Source organism: Crocodylus porosus, unplaced genomic scaffold (genome assembly GCF_001723895.1).
Source record: "Crocodylus porosus isolate Cpor-Errol unplaced genomic scaffold, CroPor_comp1, whole genome shotgun sequence".
NCBI classification, from domain to species: Eukaryota; Metazoa; Chordata; order Crocodylia; family Crocodylidae; genus Crocodylus; species Crocodylus porosus.
The window spans coordinates 6,522,628-6,544,323 of record NW_017728886.1 but is presented as its reverse complement, the minus strand read 5'-3'; the positions used below and the strand labels follow the sequence as shown (position 1 = coordinate 6,544,323).

At 53.1% G+C, this 21,696-nt stretch overlaps 1 protein-coding gene across 2 annotated transcripts in view; it reads right to left on the bottom strand.

Annotated features, from left to right (window-relative positions):
• The window catches only part of NBEAL2 (neurobeachin like 2), a 91,102-nt gene that overhangs the window by 35,425 nt on the left and 33,981 nt on the right, over positions 1 to 21,696 (bottom strand). Inside the window, exons 9-21 of one of the 2 annotated variants that reach the window (XM_019529766.1) lie at positions 18,905 to 18,988; positions 14,351 to 14,434; positions 13,098 to 13,196; positions 10,091 to 10,671; positions 9,070 to 9,202; positions 6,880 to 6,999; positions 5,052 to 5,379; positions 4,157 to 4,239; positions 2,652 to 2,744; positions 2,132 to 2,303; positions 1,755 to 1,888; positions 570 to 729; positions 273 to 375 (exon numbers count right to left, since the gene is read on the bottom strand). In XM_019529766.1, coding sequence (XP_019385311.1) covers positions 273 to 375; positions 570 to 729; positions 1,755 to 1,888; positions 2,132 to 2,303; positions 2,652 to 2,744; positions 4,157 to 4,239; positions 5,052 to 5,379; positions 6,880 to 6,999; positions 9,070 to 9,202; positions 10,091 to 10,671; positions 13,098 to 13,196; positions 14,351 to 14,434; positions 18,905 to 18,988 — 2,174 coding nt within the window. The remainder of the gene's footprint in view (positions 1 to 272; positions 376 to 569; positions 730 to 1,754; positions 1,889 to 2,131; positions 2,304 to 2,651; positions 2,745 to 4,156; positions 4,240 to 5,051; positions 5,380 to 6,879; positions 7,000 to 9,069; positions 9,203 to 10,090; positions 10,672 to 13,097; positions 13,197 to 14,350; positions 14,435 to 18,904; positions 18,989 to 21,696) is intronic. The other variant, XM_019529772.1, reaches the window with a different exon arrangement.

Below are 21,696 nucleotides of genomic sequence, written 5' to 3'. Positions count from 1 at the left end.
CCAGCCCTTGGAGCAGCACTGAGAGCCATTGACACAATCTTTTCCTACAGCTCCCAGGGTCATGAACAGGCACTGAACAAGGACAAGGTATTGAGAGGCTCTGGAGCAGGGTGACCTTGAGACAGCCATCTTCCCAGGAGCCAGGGAGATCCTTTCACAGGCTGCTCCAAGACATTTCCTCTTCCTCAGCTCCAAAAGCATTGAAGAGGCTACCTTGGCTCATGCTGGCATGGCCCGGCAAGACAGAAGCAGCGTTTGTTCCTCTAACTCACCCGTAGTGTGTCCTAATGGAGTCAAGGATGTACTGCACCCCATACTTCTTGTGGATTCTCTGCTTGTGGTCCTTGAGGATCCTGGATAAATACTGAATATGACCTGCGAACAGGACGAGGAGGAGAGAGGGATAAAAAGACATGTTTGGAACATGAATGAACTTACCATATTTGAAAGGACGGAAGGGCATGGCAGAGCAAATTCTCTGGCTGGCAAATCTCCACCAGAAGGCACCTCTGAGAGCTGCTGGGATTAAAGCCCAGCAATGGAGCAGACCCCAAGCTTTAGCCCCTTACCCAAGCGGACGGCAAAGTCGCTGTTTCTCCAGATGCGGAAATCGAAGAGTAGGTACTGGTAAAGGAGATGCAGCAAGAGGCCATTGCTCTCACAGGCTACCTGTTCCATCAGGACCTCAGATGCCATCAGCACATTCATGTCCATCATCAGGCTGGAGACCTGGCAAGGGCAAGGCAGAAGAGCTGGGAGGGAGTGCCATGCCCATTTCACAGGCAGAGGCACAGTGCTTTCTGGGACTTGAAGGCTTCAAAGCCCTTGGGTTATATGAAGGGGACCTGCATCAGAACTTATTGCTGGAAAAGACACTTGCTCCCCCAACTGCAAGTACTACTGTTTAACCCTTTTTGGTATAAGCAGCCTAAGTCACTCATGGATAATGCAGGTGGCCAGTGAACCCAGGCATTCCCCAAGCCCTTTTGATGTCTATATTAATGGCACTGCTTATACCGATTTAAGATGCTTGGCTGGTTTGTGCTGGAAGTGTGGCTCATCTGTTCACAGCTCATTGAGGCTCATTCTTTTGTGCTTAATGAGATGCCCTCAGTCCCTGCCTGGAAGTTTGTTCCTCATCAAGGCTTGTTACTTTGCTATTCAGGGCACTGGCAGATGCAATCGACCCATGAAACTGCTCAGTCCCATTGTCCACACTGTGCAGCAGAATTTGCGTAACAGCTTCAGCAGCCAGCGTGGCTGGGAGCAGAAAAATGCCCTGCCTCAGGGCCGGCAGGTTTAGCCGATCACTAGGAATGTTATAAGTTTTGTGGTTGACAAGTGAGCCTGCTACACATGGCTTCAATTTGATGTCTTGGGTGATGGGAGAAAATGAATTCCACCACAGGGGTGCAAGGGTATATATAAGTGCATGCGCATGCGCATGCATGTGTTTGCATAATCTCAATGCACCTGTATTACATATGTAAAATAATATCCTCTCCCTCAACCCACCACCTCCCAGTGGACAGGCTTAGGCTATGGCTCTTAGCCACTCTCAAGTAGACATCCTATTGGGAGGACTGGAAGCTAAGATGCCGCAGAGGCACTCCTGCCAATGGCTTGCACACAACATTGCATGGGTTTGGCTTTTTGCATATTACTTTTGCAGGCCCAAGCACCAGGCCATGACCTGTTTCCACTGCCTAGAGGCCCTAGGAGGCCAATGAACCCGGTGGGTGGAAATCTCTTACCTTCTGCAGCAGGGCTCCGATGATCGCTGGCCCGTGGCACTGCACTAAGCTCTCCTGGTTCACGGGGTGGCGGCGGATGAAGTTCTTCACTAGCAGCAGGAAGGCAGCCACGCTGTTCCTCTCCAGCCTGCCCTCTGCCAGAGGGAATGAGATGAAGTCAGCCAACTGGGCATGTTCAGCTGGAACCCATCTGATTTCCCAGGGCACAGAGGGCCCTGCTGCCCAATGTCCAGTTGGGCAGGTGATAAGGTCGCCAAGCCCTTGAGCATCTCAGGCGCTTCCATGGGCATGCAAAAGAATTGGCCTTCCTGTGGATAAGCAGGAACATGTCCTGCTACCTCCCACACTGGCCAAGGCCCCCCGCATGCTTTGCTTACCCGAGGACTTCCCGAGGGGGATGAGCATGCCCTGGGCATTCCTGGAAGATGTCAACTCTGGACCAACCAGGTCATGTGTTTCCTGGTTCTCTTCAGTTTCCTTCTTCTTAGCTGCCACTTGCTCCAGCAGTGGCAGAAGCACCCCCATGCCCCCAATGCAGTTGACAACATCCTGCAGAGACAGAGAGGCAGGGCCCTGTCTAAGACCCAGGCACTACACAGAAGACCCTCCATCCTCCCCTGGCTATGCTAATGGTGCACAGTTACCAGTGAGAGACTGCCAGGAGACTCTATTTCTTACCTTCAGCACCTGTCATATGTCTTACCTTAGCACCTACCTACTGGGTAACATTATTGGAATCTGTTCTGTTTACCCACTTTTACCTACCTCAAGGTAATGCTGATTACTCCAGTGTAAAGCTGCTACATGCCCCAGGCCTCAGACAGTCCTGCACTAACTTCCTGCAGTCTAACTCTCTTTGCTCCCATGCCCACGTCAGGGCACAAGCCAGAACCCTACCTTGACATCCCAGTTCACCACCTTGTGCCCAGTCAGCCGCCCATCAAAAAAGTGGTTTGGAGAAAGATCCAGGCAGATGTTATTTTTGCAGGCCTGTGGAAGGGGAAATACAAAGCTACTTTAGTGCCTGTGACAGAGATGCCCAGACCATTCCAATCCCCTAGCCCCCGTGTGAGCCATCCAGCTTGGAAAAGGATAAGAAAGTAAGCTTGGGTCCACCTCCTAGCCCTGCAGCAAGCCTGCTAGAAGGGCAGCTCACTTCATTGCTGCCTCCGTTTCCATTTGTGCAACTGGGATGATCTCACTGTCCTGTGTGTTCAACTTCCAGCAGGGACTGCCCACTCCTGAGGGCACAGATGGCACCTGGCACAGGACTGAACTCCTCTGTGGCAAAGGCCATGTATTCAGACAATGGTTTCACTCCACACATCATCAGGAGAGCCTGGGACATCTGATATCCTGTGCAGTCTTTGTTACTGGGCAGCACTGGGGCTGCTGGAGGGATCCAGTACAAGGAACACCCTCCCAGAGGGCCAGGTCTATAGCACTGGGTGCTCTGATGTGGCTAGAAGTCCCTCAGCCATGCTGCATCTCCCTCCCTGCACAGTCAGTGGGTGAGTCTGTACCCATCAGATCCAAGTTTGCATGCCCAGCTTTAAGCATAAAGCAAAGCCCCTGTGGCAGACTCCACTTCCCCTTTACATAAAGACGGGGAAAGCCAGCTCCAGCCACCCTGAGGGGCCAGCCTGCACCTGACAGGGTCACAGCAGCTCAGATCTAAGCTAGGCCATCTGCATTAGCAAGGCCAGGCAGGTGTGACCCTGGGGACAATGACGCAAGGGAGTTAGCATCTGTTTAAGAGCAGCCCCCTCAGAGGTGGCCACGGCACTTCCCCTGAGCTAAGCTCTCCCTGCCCACTGAAGTGGGGGGATCACAAGCCTTGGAGGGAGGCTGAGCCATTGCAGGAGTCACTGGTGATGTCCCAATGCCTAGAGGCTCCATGTCTGCAGACTCTCCTGAGGCCCCGGCTAAGCTCATAGCGAGGGGGAAGGTCCCAGCCGCTTCCCATCCACACTGGACCTCTGCCATTCCCCCTGGCCAGTCCTCACACAGACAGACTGAAGGACCTGTGATCCCCTCATGGGGAAGGCACTAGAGCTACTTAAAGCCCTTTACTGCCACAATGGGACAGGGCAGCAGAGACCGCTGGTACTGCCCTTCAGAGCTGGTTCCCATACACCCACCACCCTGTCTATACCTGGGCAAACCCCCAGCCCCACTACACAGCTGGCAAGGCAGCACCATCTGGCTGTGCTACTACAACACAGCTTCCCCAACCCAGGGAGCTCTCCAGGCCCACTGCAACTGCTTTAAAGACAGCACAGGCTCCCTCCCTGCCATGTCCATACAGGCTCCATCCTGCAGACCCACTGCATGCCCTGGGGGGATGGCACTCATGCCAGTCCTGCGCTGCAGACAGAACCCTGGGGAGGGTCCCTTCTTACCTGGGGGGTGTAGAAGAGCAGCAGCTTGCTGCTGAGCTCTAAGAAGTCGCTTTCAGGCTTGAATGGAGATGTGACATTGGGACCTGTGGGGAGGAGAGAGAGAAGAGGGTCAGTGAGTGATGTGGACAAGATATGGACAAGGTCGCTGCAGCCTGGCATGTGGGCAGTGAGGGAGCCATGCCACCCCAGCAGCGCTGACGGAGGGACTAAGCCTCCGGAGGTCTTGCCACCACTGGGGTGCTCCCAGCCCCAGGATGGAAGCACGCAGTCTTCCTCCTAGTCCAACCCTTGCTAGCTCCTAAGACCTTCATTTCTACTTGACTAGACAGGTGGCATTCCTGTCCCCCCATCCCCGGCTGCAGAGGGGCTGTCCCAGCTGCCTGTGCAGCTGTCTTCCCTGACTCAGCACCACTTGCCTGTGTGCACAGATCAGCATCTCCAGCATGACCACATCCTAAGCACCACTCCCTACCATTTCCTGCCATGTGAGCCCCAGGCAGCAAAAGAGGTGCAGGGAACAGAATGAGCTGCGTGGTGCAGACTGAGGCTGGGGAGACTTGCTCAGGCCCCATCTCCGCCATGAAAACTCACTGGAAGACAGGACCCCAGCAGTGCCTTAATGGCGTCCCCAAGTCACAGCATGGGCTGGACTCGCTCTCACCTCTGAGGCTGGGAGGAGGCAGCACCCAGCAGTGCCAATCTCAAGGCATAGCCACAGCCACGTGCCCGTGTGGTACCCAAGAATGACTCCCTTGATTCTATGATCCCTTCCCTGTTATCCACTGGGGCCAGGCCCCTGCTAGATGTAGATGACTAACCCAGCTGTAGGCTCCCCAAATTGCTCCTGCACTCCCCTCTTGCCCAGGGAACGCCACACATGAAGCCCCAAATGTACCTGACGAGAACAGCACTTTGACCTGGGCCGGCTGCAGGGCTTCACAGAATATGGACACCAACCCCAGGTGTCCCTCCAGGGAGGTTGGTGTCCCCCACTCCATGTCTTGGCTCCCTGCTGCTGTCGTGGACACCAGGCCTTCCCTGAGGGGTTGGATAGACCCGGGTGTCCAGGCATGTGTTCCCAGGGAGGCAGGGAAGGACTGGGAGCGGCAGAGTGAGGGGTGGGCGCTGAAGGTGAGCTCTGGTGAGTGGGAAGGCAGGGGGTAGAGGGTGGAGGTGGTCGTTGTCCGGTGCCCAGCGGAGCCGATGCAGCAGGAGGTGAACGACTGAAAACAGAGAGAGGGGCCTGGGCTGTGGACAGAGGACAAACAGGGAGCTCTGCGAGTCCTTCTCCTCCTCGGAGCCCGATGCTCTCACACCCCTTGATCCCAGCAGGGACTTCTGTGAGGTCCCAACCCAGGAGAGCACATTCAGCCCTAGTGTCTCTGGACAAGGAGGCTTTCCTGAATCAGGACCTGAGGTGTTTCCCTTGCTGACGATGACCTCTAAGAGCATCGTGTCTCCTCTCTTGGGCATCCACACCCTTTCAGGGGACAAAAATGGCCAGAGAAGTGAAGTACAGACCAAGGGTGAAATCCTGGCCCTGCTGAAGTCAGCAAGAGCTTTGCACTGTTGCTTTTAATTGCCCAGTTTTCCACCCCCATCCTCACCCTCTACATTGCAGCCAGAAGAGAACAAGAGGCTAGATCTGACCCTGGTAGCACCAAGCTGCTAAGACGTTTGCCCAGATGCAAGCAGGCAAATATCATGAGCTGCTGGCTAAAGTAATCTGAACCAGGAGCTTAACTACTGCACATCAGCCTTCCCCCAATTACAACCACTTCCTTCTCCTGAGGTTTGACTAAGGTGGCCTTTGGGAAGGCTGGCAAGGAGCAAACAGAGCAGGTTCCCAGGGTCTGCCCGGATACTTGCTGGATGTCTCATTGTAGTATTCAAATCCCTCTGGATGGAAGAGCTCCCTGCCTGCCGGTTTCCAGCCGTGTGACGGGGCAGTGAGGGAAGGAGGAGTGAGGATCCAAGAGGAAGCAGGGTTTAGTGAGTACAATGCAGGCTGGGCAGCTGGGGGCTCTGCAAGGGTTTTCATGCATCACCTTCCATTTCACCCCCACCGCTTAACACCCTGCGTCTGGTTTTCCTCCCTCAAGCCCAATGAAGTTTCTGGATGGGTCTTGCTCTTCTGCCTGGGATGAGGCTTGTTACCAAACTGGATCAGAAAGGAATTTTTCCCGAGGTCAGACTGGCACAGACTGGGGACTTTGCTTTTCTCTGTAACCCCAGGCCTGGTCCTTTTCTAGGATCTTCTGGGCACACATTAGCCAGCTACTTCTTGTTGTCACACTGACAATGCACTGGCAGTGCCCTTGTCTCCCCTGACTTTACCTGTGAGGTGGTCTTAGTGCTCCTGGTAGTATGCAGTGAGGATTAGGGGTAAATAAATGGGCCTGTGGATGCTGGACACTGGACTGAATGGCCCAAGAGGCCCCTTCCCATCCTGTGTCCCTAAGAGGGGATGAGAAGTCCTGCCTCACCCACTGTGAGGGGTCCCAGCTGAACTCACCAACACCCCACAGCCCTCTGAGCCTCTCTACTGGTGGTGTGGTGCCCCGGGACATCTGATGCTCACTCCAGCTCTCCAGCATTTCTGAGGTCACCCATGGAAAGTAGGTGAGCAGCAGATCAGCAGGGGTCCAGGATCCCATGGGTCACCCCTGAAGAGGAGCAGCGAAGGGAGTGGCAATGCCCAGGTGGCCTGCTCCGGCCGTTACCTCATTGAGGGAGGGGAAGCGGAGCTGCGCCACCTTCCTCAGCTGCCCATCTGCGTAGATGTTCACCAGGTTCTGGCCGAAGGGCCGGCGGCCCATGATGTGGGTGATGTCGATGCAGTGCTGTGTAGAGAGCAGGGGACAGGGAGTGACCACTGGTGGGCAGCCAGAGCCCTACACTGGGTTCCACAGGGCTCTCCTCCTCCTACCTCCCAGGTCCCTGAGGAACCAGCCTTGCAGGCTGGGCAAAACCAGCCCTTCAGCAATGGGCTCAGGGTGACTATTTTGGGCAATAGCAGGTTTCACCCTAAAGGGAAGCTCAGCTTCTTGGGACACCCTCCTCTGGGCTGCCTAGTCAGCATGCATCAGTACTGCCTGGCCCCTTAAGATGGGCAGGGATGTGCCCTCTGCTTAACTGGAGCTGCCAGAGGAATGGAGAAAGGTGGAATTGCTGGCCTGGAAACTGGGTGAGCACCTCTATGCCTGTGAAAGATGCAACAGCACCTCTACAGGGCACCGCTGGCCCAGCAATACCATGCCCCCAGCACCATGCCAAGCTACTGACCCCTTGAAGAACTGCCAGAGCATCCCTCCAGCCCCTGGGAGCTCTTCAAAAGTCTTCAGGCACCTACCCCTGGAGCTGCCACTGAACCCCACAGGACAAGTTTATTATTAAGATGGCCCCAAACAGGTCAGGTCACCTCCCCAAACCTTCCTATTCTTTCTTGGGGTGTGGGAGTCCAGTCTCCCCTACTCCCCGGAGGACTGCAATGGACAGGCACTTCTGAACAATATACTGCTGTTGTGCATCTCTTCTGGAGATTCAAACCCAAGGCAGTGCCTGGGTACAACCCTACAGAGAGACTTGGGACACCCTCTGCCCATGAACCACTGAAGGGTCTGGGACAAGTCAATTCCCCAGTCTCTGCCTGCTTCTCCTCCCACCCTTCGCTGACACTCTAAGTTCTCTGGGACAGAGACCTTCTCTTTTGATGTGGACACGTCATATATCCGCACTGGTGTAACCTGGCTTCACACCAGTGTAAATGTGGAGTGCACAGATGATGAACAGCCCTATGCCAGTGTAATTTACTTGAATCCAGCTGGAAATAACTCCTGGAAAAATCAGAGATGAAAGACCACTGGGGTAAGTTACACTGGTATACTCATTTGTCCAAAAGCCATCCTGGGATCCTAGGAAAGTAGGGCTGGAAGGGACCTTGTGAGGTCACTTCTAGTTCAGCCCCGTGCTCCAAGCAGAATCATCCTGGACTAAACCATCCCAACCAAGTGTCTGGCCAACTGACTCTTGAAAGTTTCCAAGGATGCAGATCCCATAGCTTCTCTAGGCAGCTTGTTCCAATGCTTGACCATCCTCCGAGCCAGAAAGTTCCTCCTCATCTCCAGCCAAAATTTCCCTTGCTGTGGCTTGAGGCCATTACTCCTAGTCCTGTCTCCTATGGCCAGAGAAAAGCCCACCTCCATCCTATCTGTAATCACACTTCAGGTATTTGAAGACTATATCAAATCCTCCCCCCCCATCTTCTCTTCTTCAAACTAAATGACCCTGGCTCTTTCAGCCTTTTTTCATATATCTTGCCTCTCAGGTCCCTGATCATCTTTGTTGCCCTGTCCTGCACTCTTTCCAAACTGTGCCCAGTTTGGATAGCAGCTTGCTTGTGGCAAGCAGGCCATGACCTACTCCTCTGCCACCAGCAGTTGAAATGCTGTAGAGGCAGCCTCTGGCTGGCTACCCTGGGACCAGCTCCTCTGCTCTGGTTCCAGGCAAACACAACCCATATAACTTACACCGGTGGAAATATGCCGTGTGTCTGCACTCTTGCTACCATGTCTAGCACTTCACATAACGGAGCTTTCAACTGCCACAACTGCTCTGATCACTATGGAGAAAAAGGCAGGGACTGGGGAGGGGAGTCATGATGAAAAGGTTCAGTGACAAATTGATCACTTACTTACACAGCAAGGAAAGCAAGTGTCACTGCATGACATGAATGGCGGGTAGGTGGGGAAGACAAAAGTCACATTTTAAGGCATATGGAGGGAATTCTGGGAGATTTCCTTTGATTGAAAGATGAGATACAGACTTCAGTGGTCTACTGGGAAGCAGTGGAAGAGTGGGTGAGCTGGTGCAGAAGGGAGCATCTTGCTGAGGCAGGGTGGGGTTTTACTCACCCATGCAGAGTCGTTGAAGGGGAATTCTGGGAGGGTCACTGTCATGTATTCCTTCTTGGTGCAGACTGCTACCACCAGCATGCCCTCGGTAGTGAAGAAGGCCTCAAAGCCTGTGCCACTGGCTGTGAAAAAGCTGGGAGGAGGGGGAATCACAAGGAGAAGGCATGAGTGACTGAGCCGCTGGACCCAACCTGAGGCATGGGAGACTGGTGCAGAAGAGGAAGGGATGGGGCATAGGTGAGATGAATGCACACACTGGAGAAGGACCATGTGCAGGAGGATGACACACCCAGTAGAAAGCACTGAGGTTGGGGCAGGAAGCAAATGAAGCAGCTGACAGGGTGACAGCCTGCAGGGAGATGGAGGAGGAAGATAAACCCTGACACTGAGCAAAGAGCGCAAGTCTGAAATGACTAAGATATGGGGCAGGAAGAGAAGAGAGAGATGCCACGGCAGGTCCTACGTGAACTTGGAGAGGAGCTGAGCAGCAGCACTCAGGTGGGATGGGAGGTAACAAGGGGCTGGATGTTCCTGGGGAAAATCAGGGCTCTCCCAATGCTGGACCCAGCTAAGCCACTGCGAGCACTGGGCTTCAGGGGCCCCTGGAGCTTGGGACACAGAAGGAAGCTGAGCCCTGCCTGTGATAACTGCTCTGCCCTTCTACCCCTCAGCATCCTCCTGATCTCAGGGTATGATCAGATCCAGTTCCTCCCCTGCTGTAAGGGCTCTGCAGGCTCCTGGCTTCTTATTGGGACCCCCACCACAAACAGAAGAAACCAAAAGAAAGTGAAGGGAGGGGAGGCATCACTGACATTTTGTCAGGGGAGCTGTAGTGAGCTCTTGTCTCAGGAAGCAGCCCCTTGTCGCACATGACATGCCCCAGGTTGCTCATGAATGACAAAAGGAGCCTAAGCCACTGGCGCCAGGGCAACAAAGTCATAGGGGTTATGACACCCATGTGTCAAATTGGGCAATGCCAGCAATCCTCCACAGCTCAGTGTCTATGTGACCCAGCTCCTACCTGTACAGCTGCTTCCGCTTCAGCCTCGCTCCCTGCTCCATGTTGTCCCTGGGATCCTCATTCAGGCAGACCCAGGCGTGGAAGGCAAAGCCGCTGCCTGGCCACTTCTGGATAGGCGGCACCATGATGCCTGCCATGCTGGGCGTCAGGTCGAAGTATTGCAGGGCCCGCTCTGGCCTGTCTTTGCGGGCCATGCCTGAGAGTGCCCGAATGACCTGTGTGGCATAGGGGTGAGCCCCGCTCCCACTTTCAGTCCACAGCAGCTTGATGAGCTGGCGCAGCTCCCCTGGGCTGATGGAGAGGCTGCCCAGCACCTGGAGGAGGTCGATGAGATTCTCTGAGCACTTCCTGTCCAGTGCCTGCTCAGCGCCCAGGGCGTCCAGGAGGCAGCTGACCATGCCCGCCTTGACACAGGTCAGGCGGCTTTGTGGGGAGGCGCTGCAGATCCTCTTCAGCCAGTCAGACAGGAACACCTGCAGGTCTCGCGACATCAGGTCTGGCAGCCATGCAATGAGTATCAGCAGTGGCTGCTCATTGCGGATGAGGCGGATGGGGAAGGAGCTGTGGTCGCCTTCCACTGCCTGTTGGGATACAAGGCCACGCAGTCACATCTTTCAGCTCGGACTGCCCTGCTTGGTCCTCCCAGCTCCCCCATGAGATTCCTTAGCTGAGCCCAGGGATGTGCTATCTGCCCCCTTCCTGGCCTGCTTGACTTGGATCCCCTCAGTGCATCACGAAATAGTCCAAACCCTGGAGGACATCATCCTATCATGCAATACAGCAGCACTGAGGCAGAGCCTGGGTGCAACCCTGCAAAGGGACTCAGGGCACCTTGTTTGTATTCCACACTCTGCCCATGAGCCATGGAGGAACCTGGGGCACCACTGCAAAGACACAACTGCATCCAGACCAAGGTGTAGGCCCACTGGAGAAGCATACCCCCTTGCAGAGAGGGCAGAAGCAGGAGCTCTCTCTGAAGAGGAGCAGGGCAGTGACAGCTGAGAAGAGACCAACCAGGTAGCAGCTAGGATCAGGTAGCAAGATACTCAATACAGCTGCTCTCTCGCAAACGAGGAAAACCCAGCTCTAGGAGACTGAGGCATCTTGGTCACACACATGCTGTGGGGATGTATCTGAGGATGTATGGGTGAGACCATCATCAGCTCTACCTAGACATTAACAATCAACTGCTACCCCTGCATTTCACCTCAGGAGCCCTACTTTGTATCTGCAAATAACTGCTTATTCATTTGCTCGGTGGTTGTACTGTGGACTTCCCCTGACCCCCTATAACTCCCAGCCCTTGCCTATCCCATCTCTCAGTGCCCAGTCTGTACCCAGCTCCACGCCAAACAGCACTTGTGTTTAAGGCAACCAAGCGCTGCAGGGGAAGGTGGTTCTGAGCAGACATCAAGACCCACTGTCCAATATCTCACACATTTCTGAAATCCAACAGCTTTAGAGGCCTTTTAACAAGAGACTTCTGCTGCCTTATCTCTGTTAGGAAATCCCCTGCTAGCAGCTGCTCTTTTCCCTTCCAGTTTAACTCTGAATGCGTGGAGCTGGACAGCAAAGAAAGAGAAAGAGCTTGTGCCTGCAAGCCGCTTTTTCTTCAGAATCCAGAGCAACTTCAGGTCTGTCCTAGAAGGTACACAATGATGGATCCCGATCTGGACCTAGGCACAATGGATCTGGAAAACAGCTCCAAGATAGAACGGAAGCCTCCTTCCTGCTCTTTGATTATTACAGGGCTCATGCTGCAGGAAGCTGGGCCCTCCCAGGGACAAATCACGGGCTGGGAGTCAGGAGATTATGTCCAGCTCTGTTACGGTCTCACTGTTTAATCTGAGGCTAGTCCTGAACTTTCTGATCTTTTTGAAAAAAACAAAACAAAACAAAACAGCTTTCCTCTTTTTAGCTACCCTGGTAAAATGCTCTGATGTCTACCAGATGCTATGGCAGGGTGTCTAGGATGCCAAACCAGGTCTCATGAGATGTGGTTTCCTCTCATAGCTCTGTCTCTCTTGCACTGGCTGACCCTGGGCAGGCCTCACCCCTGCTGTGCCTCAGTTTCCTTAGCTGTGCAATGGGGATGATGATGCTGACCCTGCTGCATAAAGCCCCTGGAGATTTACTGTTGAAAGCTGACAGACATGAGCTGGCACTACTATGATGATAGGGGAGTAATATTCAAAGCACTGACAGCTGTCTGGAAGCCTACTTAGAGAGAACAGCACTCACCCAGGCATTGACCTACACGCCGTATCAGACTGCCCTCGGCTCTGCAGTCCTGATGCAATGGATTTGGGTGGGTCAGACTCAGCCCTTGGGCTTTAAAGGCTGGCCCCGTGCCACTGAGATGCACTCTTCCCTGATGAGAATTCAGACCTGCAATTCCTGGCCTGATGCACAAGGAGGCAGTGGCTGTACACTTTATCCCTATTATCCCCTTTCATCTCTGCTGGGGAGACCCAGTTACTTAGCTATACATTTAGCAAGCGAGCTGGGGACAGGGCACAACACTGGGGCAGGAAGTGGGGTGAGGGGTGAGGGTGAACAAACAAAGAGATTTCCTGTAAACACCGGGCTGGAGGTGGTACCCATGAGTATGCAGCTTTCCTCTCTGGGGGCAGGAGAGCTAGCTCAGCAGATTAGGAGGTCAATCCATGGAACTGACTCCAAAGGACCAGAGGTAAGAGCAGAGAGATGCACTCTGCTGCATCATTTTGCTCATGGGCAAGCAGATGTGCTGTCATGCACATGTCAATGAGTCACCAGCAAGGGAGATCAAACACCAGGACCACTGCATCTGAATTCATTCAATACTGCTTGTACTACAGGGTGAGGCAGCAACACTCAGGTCTCTAGAGACAGCCCCTCTCCCAAGTGTTTGAGAACTCCACTCACATGGCACCAGAGTAGTGCCTCCATGCCTGCCTTTTGCACAAGGGGCACAGGGGCTGCTCAGAGCCACAAGCCATTTCCCAAAGCAGAGCTGAGGCCGTACCATGTTCAGGAGCTCCTGGAGCAGCGTTCTGGTGGGCTGGCTCTGGCTCTTCAGGACTTCGTAGAGGTGGGAATAGCCGATCCTTTCCTTAAACACTTCCTGGAAGCAACAGGGATGTCCATATAAGTATATACCACAATGTTACCCATGGGGCAGCCAGAGCAAAACAATAGGAGTGAAAAACAGGGATTGAGAATGAAGCCGAATGTGGGAGAGACTAAGGAATCATGTGGCCCCAGCCTGGACACTTCCCAATGGTGGTAACATGGGAATACCCAAACTAGCTCTCTGGGACTTTTGCTGCACTTGGACACTAAAGAGCAAATGAGAGACACAGATGCTCCCCAGGAGAAAGCTTCAGAGCTAGGACCACATGGAGGGAGGAATCCAAGAAAATCCAGCGGGACCTCAGTTTTATTTAAAGCAGTGGAGCATCTAATAGAAGAAGTGGTTCAAGAGGAACAAGCTGTGGTCAGCAGGTGATTAAAGCCAGCACCTCTGATCATGGCAGGGAAGGGGTAAAAAAATCGACAGCAAAGCCAGAGACAGGAGCAGATGCTTTTGTTCCAGCTTTCACTGGGAGGAAGGTTTGCTGGTTTCACTTTCTACCCAGCTTCTCTACAAGAGGCACCTTGTGTCAAAGAGGTCATGTTGCATAGGGGTTAAGCCCAAAAACAGTCAAGGCCTCGCCACCGTGACTTGCTAGGGGAAGGACCAGGCATTTTTGGCATCCAGTAAAGTTATGAATTTATGGGAACAACGTTCATAACTTTACTGACTGCTAAACACCTTGGTCAATGTTTTCATGACTCAGTATAATCTAACTGGGGTCCCTTCTAACCTCTCTGTACTCTATAGGTAATACCAATCCTCTCCCCTTCTGAACAGCTTTGTTCTTTTACATACTTGGGTTATCTGTTCAACTGAACACCTCTTGCTTCGATGCTACTTCTGTTAGCTTTTCTTTGCTCCTAGCTTATAGCCCTCCACCACTCCCTTTCTTTCGCATATGGAGTTAACATGCCATTATTTTATCTGGTATTTATCTTAGGCTTTACTTTTGCTTTTTTCTTTGTGCACAAAAGCTTGTCAAACATCTCTCTCCACTATACAGTTGGGCCAATGAAAGGTAGCACCAAGAAAACCTTTGCTTCTTCACTGCTGAAGCATTTCATAGAAGGACAAATGTCATGCGTCACATCTCACCCTCCTATTGCTCGGTGCTGGAGGAGTTGGGGGCTCCCCATTCTTACCTTGGCTGAGGGTGAATTGCTCATGATGGAGGTGAGCACTCCAATGGCATGTACTGCGATGGCATCGGAGCTGCTACTGAAGACCTGAAGACATGGGAGAAGGTGAGAGATGATCATACGACTACTATGGGATAACAACCTGAGATCTGCCTACATTTTCCACAGCTCCTTCCGCAGGCTCATGCAACCAACTTTCTGCAGAACCAGTCAGGCCCAGATTGCACCTCTGAACCAGAACGTTACAGAGAAGATCATGAGCAAGGAAGAGCTTCCATGGAGTGCATTTTGGCTTGAACAAGCTGACAACTACAGGGCTCTTCTTTAGGTTTCTCCTTTGAGCTCAGACCCTCTTACCCTTTCACGGACTGCTGAACCTGAACAAGCCACATGATAGTGCTGAGAAGGTCTTCCTGAAGCTTTTAGCACCAATACTGTGTGGTCCCTTTATCTATCTATGCTTGAACAATCTGGCACGAACCAAGGCGGAGGAGAAAAAAAACTCTTGAATTTTCACTGCAGGACAGAAGTGACTGGCTATTTCTGCTAGGAAGTGGGGAGACCAGATCATGGAGCCCATTCTACTCCTTTCTAGGAGGATTATTTTTCAGAAGGGCAATTCCCCTAGTCACAGTGGCTCCCTGAACTGTACAGTAGGTGGTTGATACAGCAAGGGATTGTTTTGTTGTATGCAGGAGTAAAGCCACTGGTCAACTGAGCATCCCAACGGTTCCTTCTCTTGGGAGCAGGAACACCAGTGAACAGACAGAGACTGGTTTTCACAGCCCCACAGACAACAGCACCAAGCTGAGACAACAGGAGGCATCTCTGCTCATGAGGGTGTTAGGACTTGGAGAGAAGTAAGTGGACAAGTACAAGTGACCCACCACCTTCTGAAGATGGAAGAGCTCCTACCAAAGCACATCCCTGATAAGAAAACCAGGAGAAAGGCCAAGGGACATGGTCTCACTGAGGATCTCATGCCTCCTACACATCTCCCTTACCATCTGAGCTGGCTCACTCCTCCCCAACACAAACCCATCCTCTGGAACTCAAAACACTTTAATTCTGCTCCCCCCCAAGTGCAAGTCTGCAGAGTGGGCCAAAGCCCCCCGAGACTCCTCGGTGCAAATGGATCAATGGGAGCATGGGCAAAGCAAATAGCAACCATTCCCTTCCCTCCAGTCTGCAAAAAGACCTAATGCCAGGGAAGAGGGTGAGAGATGATCATGTGGCTACCACAGGTCAACTGAAGGCCCCTGAGCTGACAGCTCATGATCCCCCCATATTTTTTTTACAACCTCATGTCAGCAGCCCTCTGCCAAAACAAGTCAGACTCAGGTGAAGTCAGGTGAAGACGGAAGGAGAGAGTGAGGTGAGCACCAGTTCACTCCCATGCTGGCGAGCCATGCACACTCAGCAAGGGCTTCCCAAGAGTGCCCACCCCACCCCGCCACAGACGGCTCATCGCATTCCACACACAAAGCCACGCGACCCGCGCCCAAGATGCACATGCAAGTTACAAACTGCGGCGAGTCGGGAGACAGCACAGAACACCAAGCTTTGCTGCAAACATGATGGGGAGCCCCAAGGGAGGGGGCGGGAAGGTCTGCGCATCCCTTGGCTTGCAGAGATTTATGGTAGCATGTAATTAAATGGTATTGTGAGCCACCAGCTGTTAATACCTCTCAGCTGTTCCATTTGGCTGCTCGTGCCTGCCTTTGTTAAGAGATTATCTTTGCTCCTTTTCTCCGGAGGGGGAGAGTCTAAGTGGCTCCTTCAGGATCTTGAAGTGCGATGGAAAGAGGCAGCAAGGAGGTGCCAGAAAGCCTGGTCTGCTGGCTGTCTCAGTGGAGAGGCTGGCTTCTGACAGCATTGCCGGTTCCCTAGCTACTGAGCCGCTAGGGCCTGGGGAAATCAGTAATACTGTCATGCAGCAAAACCAAATCTCCTAGTGAGGGGCTGGGGCTCAACTTACTGCTAGAAAACACAACCATTTTAAAGCCTAGTCACAAAGGCTGGGAGAGCTTGGCTATAGACCGGGGGAGCCATTTGTGAGAATTACTCCGGACCATTAGCACAGAGGGAGACTCATGGCTCAACAGGTCAGCTGCAGAATCAGCCCATTGTGGGGTCAGATCCTCAGCTGGGCTCAATCACCAGGGGTTCACTGATGTCGAAAGAGCTGGGCCCATTTCCACAAGCTGAAGGACTGACTTATGCTCTGCATTTTTGCTCCTGAAAGGGGTGCCCCTTATGCATGTACTGCAAGGCTCTCATGGGAAGGAAGGACAGAGCAATCCTCTCCAGAAAACAAAGTTAGCATCTGGTGGCTGCCTGCCCTCTAAGCAGATGTTTGGAGCGCTAGGAAGATGGCCAGATCTACAGGGCAATGACTGTGACCCAACCTCATGCTTCAGTCTGTCAGCTGTAGGGTTCAGGAAGGAATTCCTCTTCTCCCTTACAGGGAATTTGGATGGTTTTCCTTTATATACCACCTCATCCTGGAGCAAAGACTAGCTGTGGGGAGAGGCACCATACGGAGTGAGGAGGCCAGAGCTGTATGGGGGCACATGGGGCTCTCGAGGGGGCGTAGCAGGTAGATCTTGCTCACATGCTTAGGGTCAAAGTGATCTCTGGATCTGGGGTCCAGAAGGAGTCTCCCCAACACAGACTTGGACTTTGGGTTTTTGCCCCTCTCTTACAAGCAAAGGAAGGTCACCTGCTAGGATCACCTGGGCTCATCTTGCCTAATCAATTATCTGCCACTGAAGGAGGTTGGGCATTACTGGCACCTTGATCTTTCCTGTTCTCTGCCTGCAGCGCTTGGTTTATTTCTGGTGGGCTGAAAAATCTGACCTAACTGAAACCTTTGGCTTTGGCACAGGCACTTGGTGATACCCGACACTGGGTGCATCTACACGTGCATGAAGGTGCTTTTTCTATTGAGCATTAAATTTAGCACCTCCAATGTGAGCTATTAAAGAAATGTGCATTAGGCTGCCTTAATAAGCAGTAATGAATGCACATGGTTTTTTCAGTGACACTGAACGTGCAATAGCCTATTTTACTGAGCCTTAGTGTAATCACACTTTTTTTACATGATGCTTTAATGAGCAGTTAAATGGGTTACTGTGTATTAAAGTGCACATGCAGATATGCCCACTGGGTAGCTGGGTGATACTGGCCAGCCTGGGATTCACGGGTCCCTGTGATCTCCCATCCCATCAGTGAAATGGATTTGGAAATGGTGTTGTGATGTTGAGGTGGGTTCTGGCACCAATCCTCCCAGGTACTGAGCATCCTCTACAGAAGCTCTGTGTGCTATTGACCCCTGATGAAGCCCTTGGGGCACAAGGATAGTTGGCACCTTGCACCTCAGGTCTGGGTATCCTGGTAAGAAAGGGTAAGTGGCTGCTCCCAGAAGGCAGCCAAGGGGTCCTGGCAAATACCACCAGTCAGAACCCAGCAGGCAGCCCTCCAGTTACATGCTTGCCTGCCCTTACAGCTCTCGGCATCGTGGCTACGTAGGCTGTGGTCATTTCAGGTATATCCTGTTATTCTGACACCTCCTTGATCCCTCTGCATTTTGCTTGCCTTCCTGTTGTTCCCCTCTGCCACCAGGCAGCCTGGAAAGTCTGAGAAGTATGTAACAGAGTCCCGGCACTCATGCCAGTACAGTCACATCTCTAAACAGTGCTGTTGTGAGTGCTGTGCTCCCTAGACGAAGGCAAGACACGTCCAAAGTGAGCAAGGGAAGGCTTGAGCGTACACACACAGGGGTAGTCCCATCACCTTGCACAAACCCAGGGATGTCAGCAGCAGGCAGTCAAAATGGTCCTGTTGTGCGGTGGTTCCCACCCTGCCCGCACTGTTCCAGCCTGCCCCGGCTCCAGGGAGGTAAGGAAGTAGATGCACCTCCAAGATGCACCTCAGGAAGCCTCCCTTTCCTAGACTCCACATCCCCTCAGTTCCTTTCCCAGACTGTTTAATCCATGACAAATGAAGGTCCCTCCAGCTAAGCGGCAGGTTCCAGGAAGCCTCACGAAGCCACCAGAGAAGACTGAGTGAGGTTCCTTCTGAGCTGGTCAAGCTGCCCAACCTTGGACATGGGTGCTCCAGCAAAACCAAGCCTTCAGGAAGAGGAGGGGAAAGGATGGCTTGTGTTTCTATAGAGTCCTGGTATGCCCTAAAGCCAACTACAGGGGCAAAGCCAAGGCCGTCACCCCAACCTGCCTTAATTTTCCTGTTGGTAATTAGCTTGGGTAAAAGCCCCAGCCCCTCCAATATAAACAAATCACTCCCATTCAAGCTTGTGGGAGCTGTGTGGGTTCACTGGCAGGATTTGGCCCCCTCTTGCCATTCCCATTTGCCCTGGATGGTGCACAGTGGTGATGACCAATGCAGCTGGGAGCAGAGGTATGAGCTCCCACGCCCCTTCCTCCTCCCTGCCCCTCTGGGCTCGAGGTCACTGCTGACATCACCCAGTTTGTTGCCGTGGAAAGGAAACCCAGAAGAAGCTGCTGAGGCCTGGGCACCGCGCGCGCCGCGCAATACCTTCTGGACATCGATCTCGGTCAGCAATCGCATGGCGAGATCGCTCCCCAGCTCTTCTGCCTTACACTTACTGCTCACGTACAGCTGTGAGAAACGGGGGCAGAAGAGCAATGTCAGACATGGGGAAGGCAGAAAGAGAGAGAAAGCAGGAGAGGGTGAGACGGCTGTGGAGAACAGGCCGGGACCCTGGCAGGGATGAACACTACTGGCACGTTTCGGCATCATCAGCACTGGCTGCAGAGCCAGATCTAAATGCCCTGGAGAGAATGTAGGGAGCCCTTGTGGGAGATACACGGACCCCCCCACACCCAACCTCCCCAGGCAAGTGGAGCTGAACTCGCCCAGCGCTGCGACTCCAGGTGCTCATCATCAGGCCAGACCCCAGCCTTTTGGCAGGCGGCAACTCAGGATCTGGAACACTGAACTGTAGCAAGTGCATCGCCTACGGTCTCATCGCGGAGAGTCAGCTGGTGTTTCTCCTGCATCCGGATCCTGCTGAAGGTTAAATTGCAGGGCAGAGTCTGGTAGGGGAAGGAGGTGGACAGGACAGCTGCACCAGGGTGTCAAATTCTGCCTTAACAGGACTGTCTGGACCAGCAGGGGAGTGATTCCTGTGAGAGCCAGCTGACCCGGAGGAAGGTGCCAACAGAAATTCACCTCTAGTTTGTGGCTCCAAAGGTGGCCAAGGGCAGGAGTGACTGGCAGGCACTGAGTGACTTCCATGGTGGGTCTCAGAGCTGGTCCTGTGGAAGTGATGGGCAGTACACAAAAGCTGCTGTCCTGGCACAGATGTCCAGGCCTTTTTGTTAGTGTCAAAACAAGTCAAAGCAGCTGCCGGACACGAAGAGCACAGAGGGAGAAGTTTGTGTGTGTGCAAGCCTGCACCGCAGAAATAATACCAGGCCCTCTGGGCTGGTACCATCTACCAGCAGCAAGTTATACAGCAAGTCAGAGACCTGGCTGTGCTCTGCAGCTCTTTGGATGCATGATCAAAACAGGGCAAGACCCAAGCTCTCTATGCAGAGATAATGAAGCTCTATGTGAATCAGAAACAAATGCCTATCAGGGTCTCACATGAGCTTGATTGGCACTAAGGTTCAAACACAGGATGTGTACTACATTCTAGTGCAAACTCTGAAGAGGATAGACTTGACATCCAAAGGCAAAGAGGGACAGGATGTGGCTCCTGCTTGGAGACCAGAGACCACCACGCAGACAAACAATTCTTCATTCTGTCCATGCTTGGATTCTGCTCTCCATTTTCCACCACACCAGGGTGGGGTAACTCCTTTGCATCAGTGCATGGCTTTAGATGAGCCTAGTGCAATGGTTGCAGCCAGTAGCATTTGTTCAGCTGTGCACTGCAGAGCTGCTGCAAGCCAGTGCTGTTCACCATGGAACCGGCCCTGGGTGCCAAGACAGCAGATGATTACTAAAGCCTCCTTCCTCTGTGGAGCCATTAACAATGCTGGGAGTGTGCCTATGTGCAGTGGCCCCAGCATGACTGATGTAGGGAAAGGACACACGGCACATCCATCCTGCAGAGTAGTCCAAGGCCGCATGAGTGTTCTCTTCCTGCAGCTGCCAACAACATCAACATGGACCCAAGTGCAATGCAGGAGGCAAAACTCATCCCTACCCCTTGGTTACAGGATCGGACGATGCCAAGTTCTCCTCCCCAGCAGATCTTGGTCCTCTGGGTTGGGGTAGTCTCCCTCCACTACCAGCCACTGACCCCTCCCTTGTGCCGCAAGTGGTTTCCCAGTCAACACTGCTGGGGCATTTCATTTTTCACCCTCCCACTGGGTATGCTAGCAAGTCACCTGCAGGGCTTCTGCATTTCCTATGATCCCCTGGGCTATCATGTCCCCCATGGTAAAAACACCCTGGAGAGACAGGGAATTGCTGAACCCTACTGGTTCTGGAAGCGGGATGGGGTGGGTGCATGGGCAAGCATGATGATTTTTTGGGCTGTGTTTCCACAGACAGCAGCACATCAGTGCCACCACTCCAGAGGCTTGCAGAAGCCTAAGCTGGCCTGAAAAAGGGAGAAGCCTGAACTGGCCACCACGTGGGAGACGCTGGGTTGATAAGGGGACTCCTCTCCATACCATGCAAGTGTGGAGAACCAAGGACAGGTCTGTTCATGGGGGAGAGGGTTGCATGAGGGTGCCTATACTGAGGGGGAAAACAGGGAGCTCCAGACCAGAACGGTCTTGCAGTCCAGCCCCCTGGTGTGGCAGTAATCAAGTCCTACAATCCTGCGTGTGAATTCATCCAGCTCTTTCGCACAAGCTACTTAGCTGGGCGGTTTGCTCCTACAGCACCTCGCCGGCTGCTCTGCAGCCTGGGAGCTCAGGAGCCACTTTCTGATTTCCAGCTCAAGCCATCACAGCCAGTTTATCCAGGTCTTCTTATACCAACGCAGCCCTTTGGCTTCAATGGCATTTGAAGAAAACTTCGATGCTGACACCTTCAAATACAGGGCTCCTGCCATTCGCTGTGCCTGACCAAATCAAGCTCCGTCCTCCTTCACTTGTAACTCAGGCTCTCCACTCCTGTGACTGGCCCAGTGGCTCTTCTGGCCCAGCTGTCTCTATATCTGCCCTCAGAGACCAGAGGGCAAAGCTAGCTCACAGGCAGCTGCATCATCCTCTGGGCAGATGGGACTAGAGAGCCATCAGAGCTTCCAGTCCAGTAACACAATTTCCCCTGGGCTTTCACCATCTCTCTTCCTGCCTTGAAGTGTGGAGCCATTGGCCAGCCACAAAAAGCCCTGATGCTCACCAACC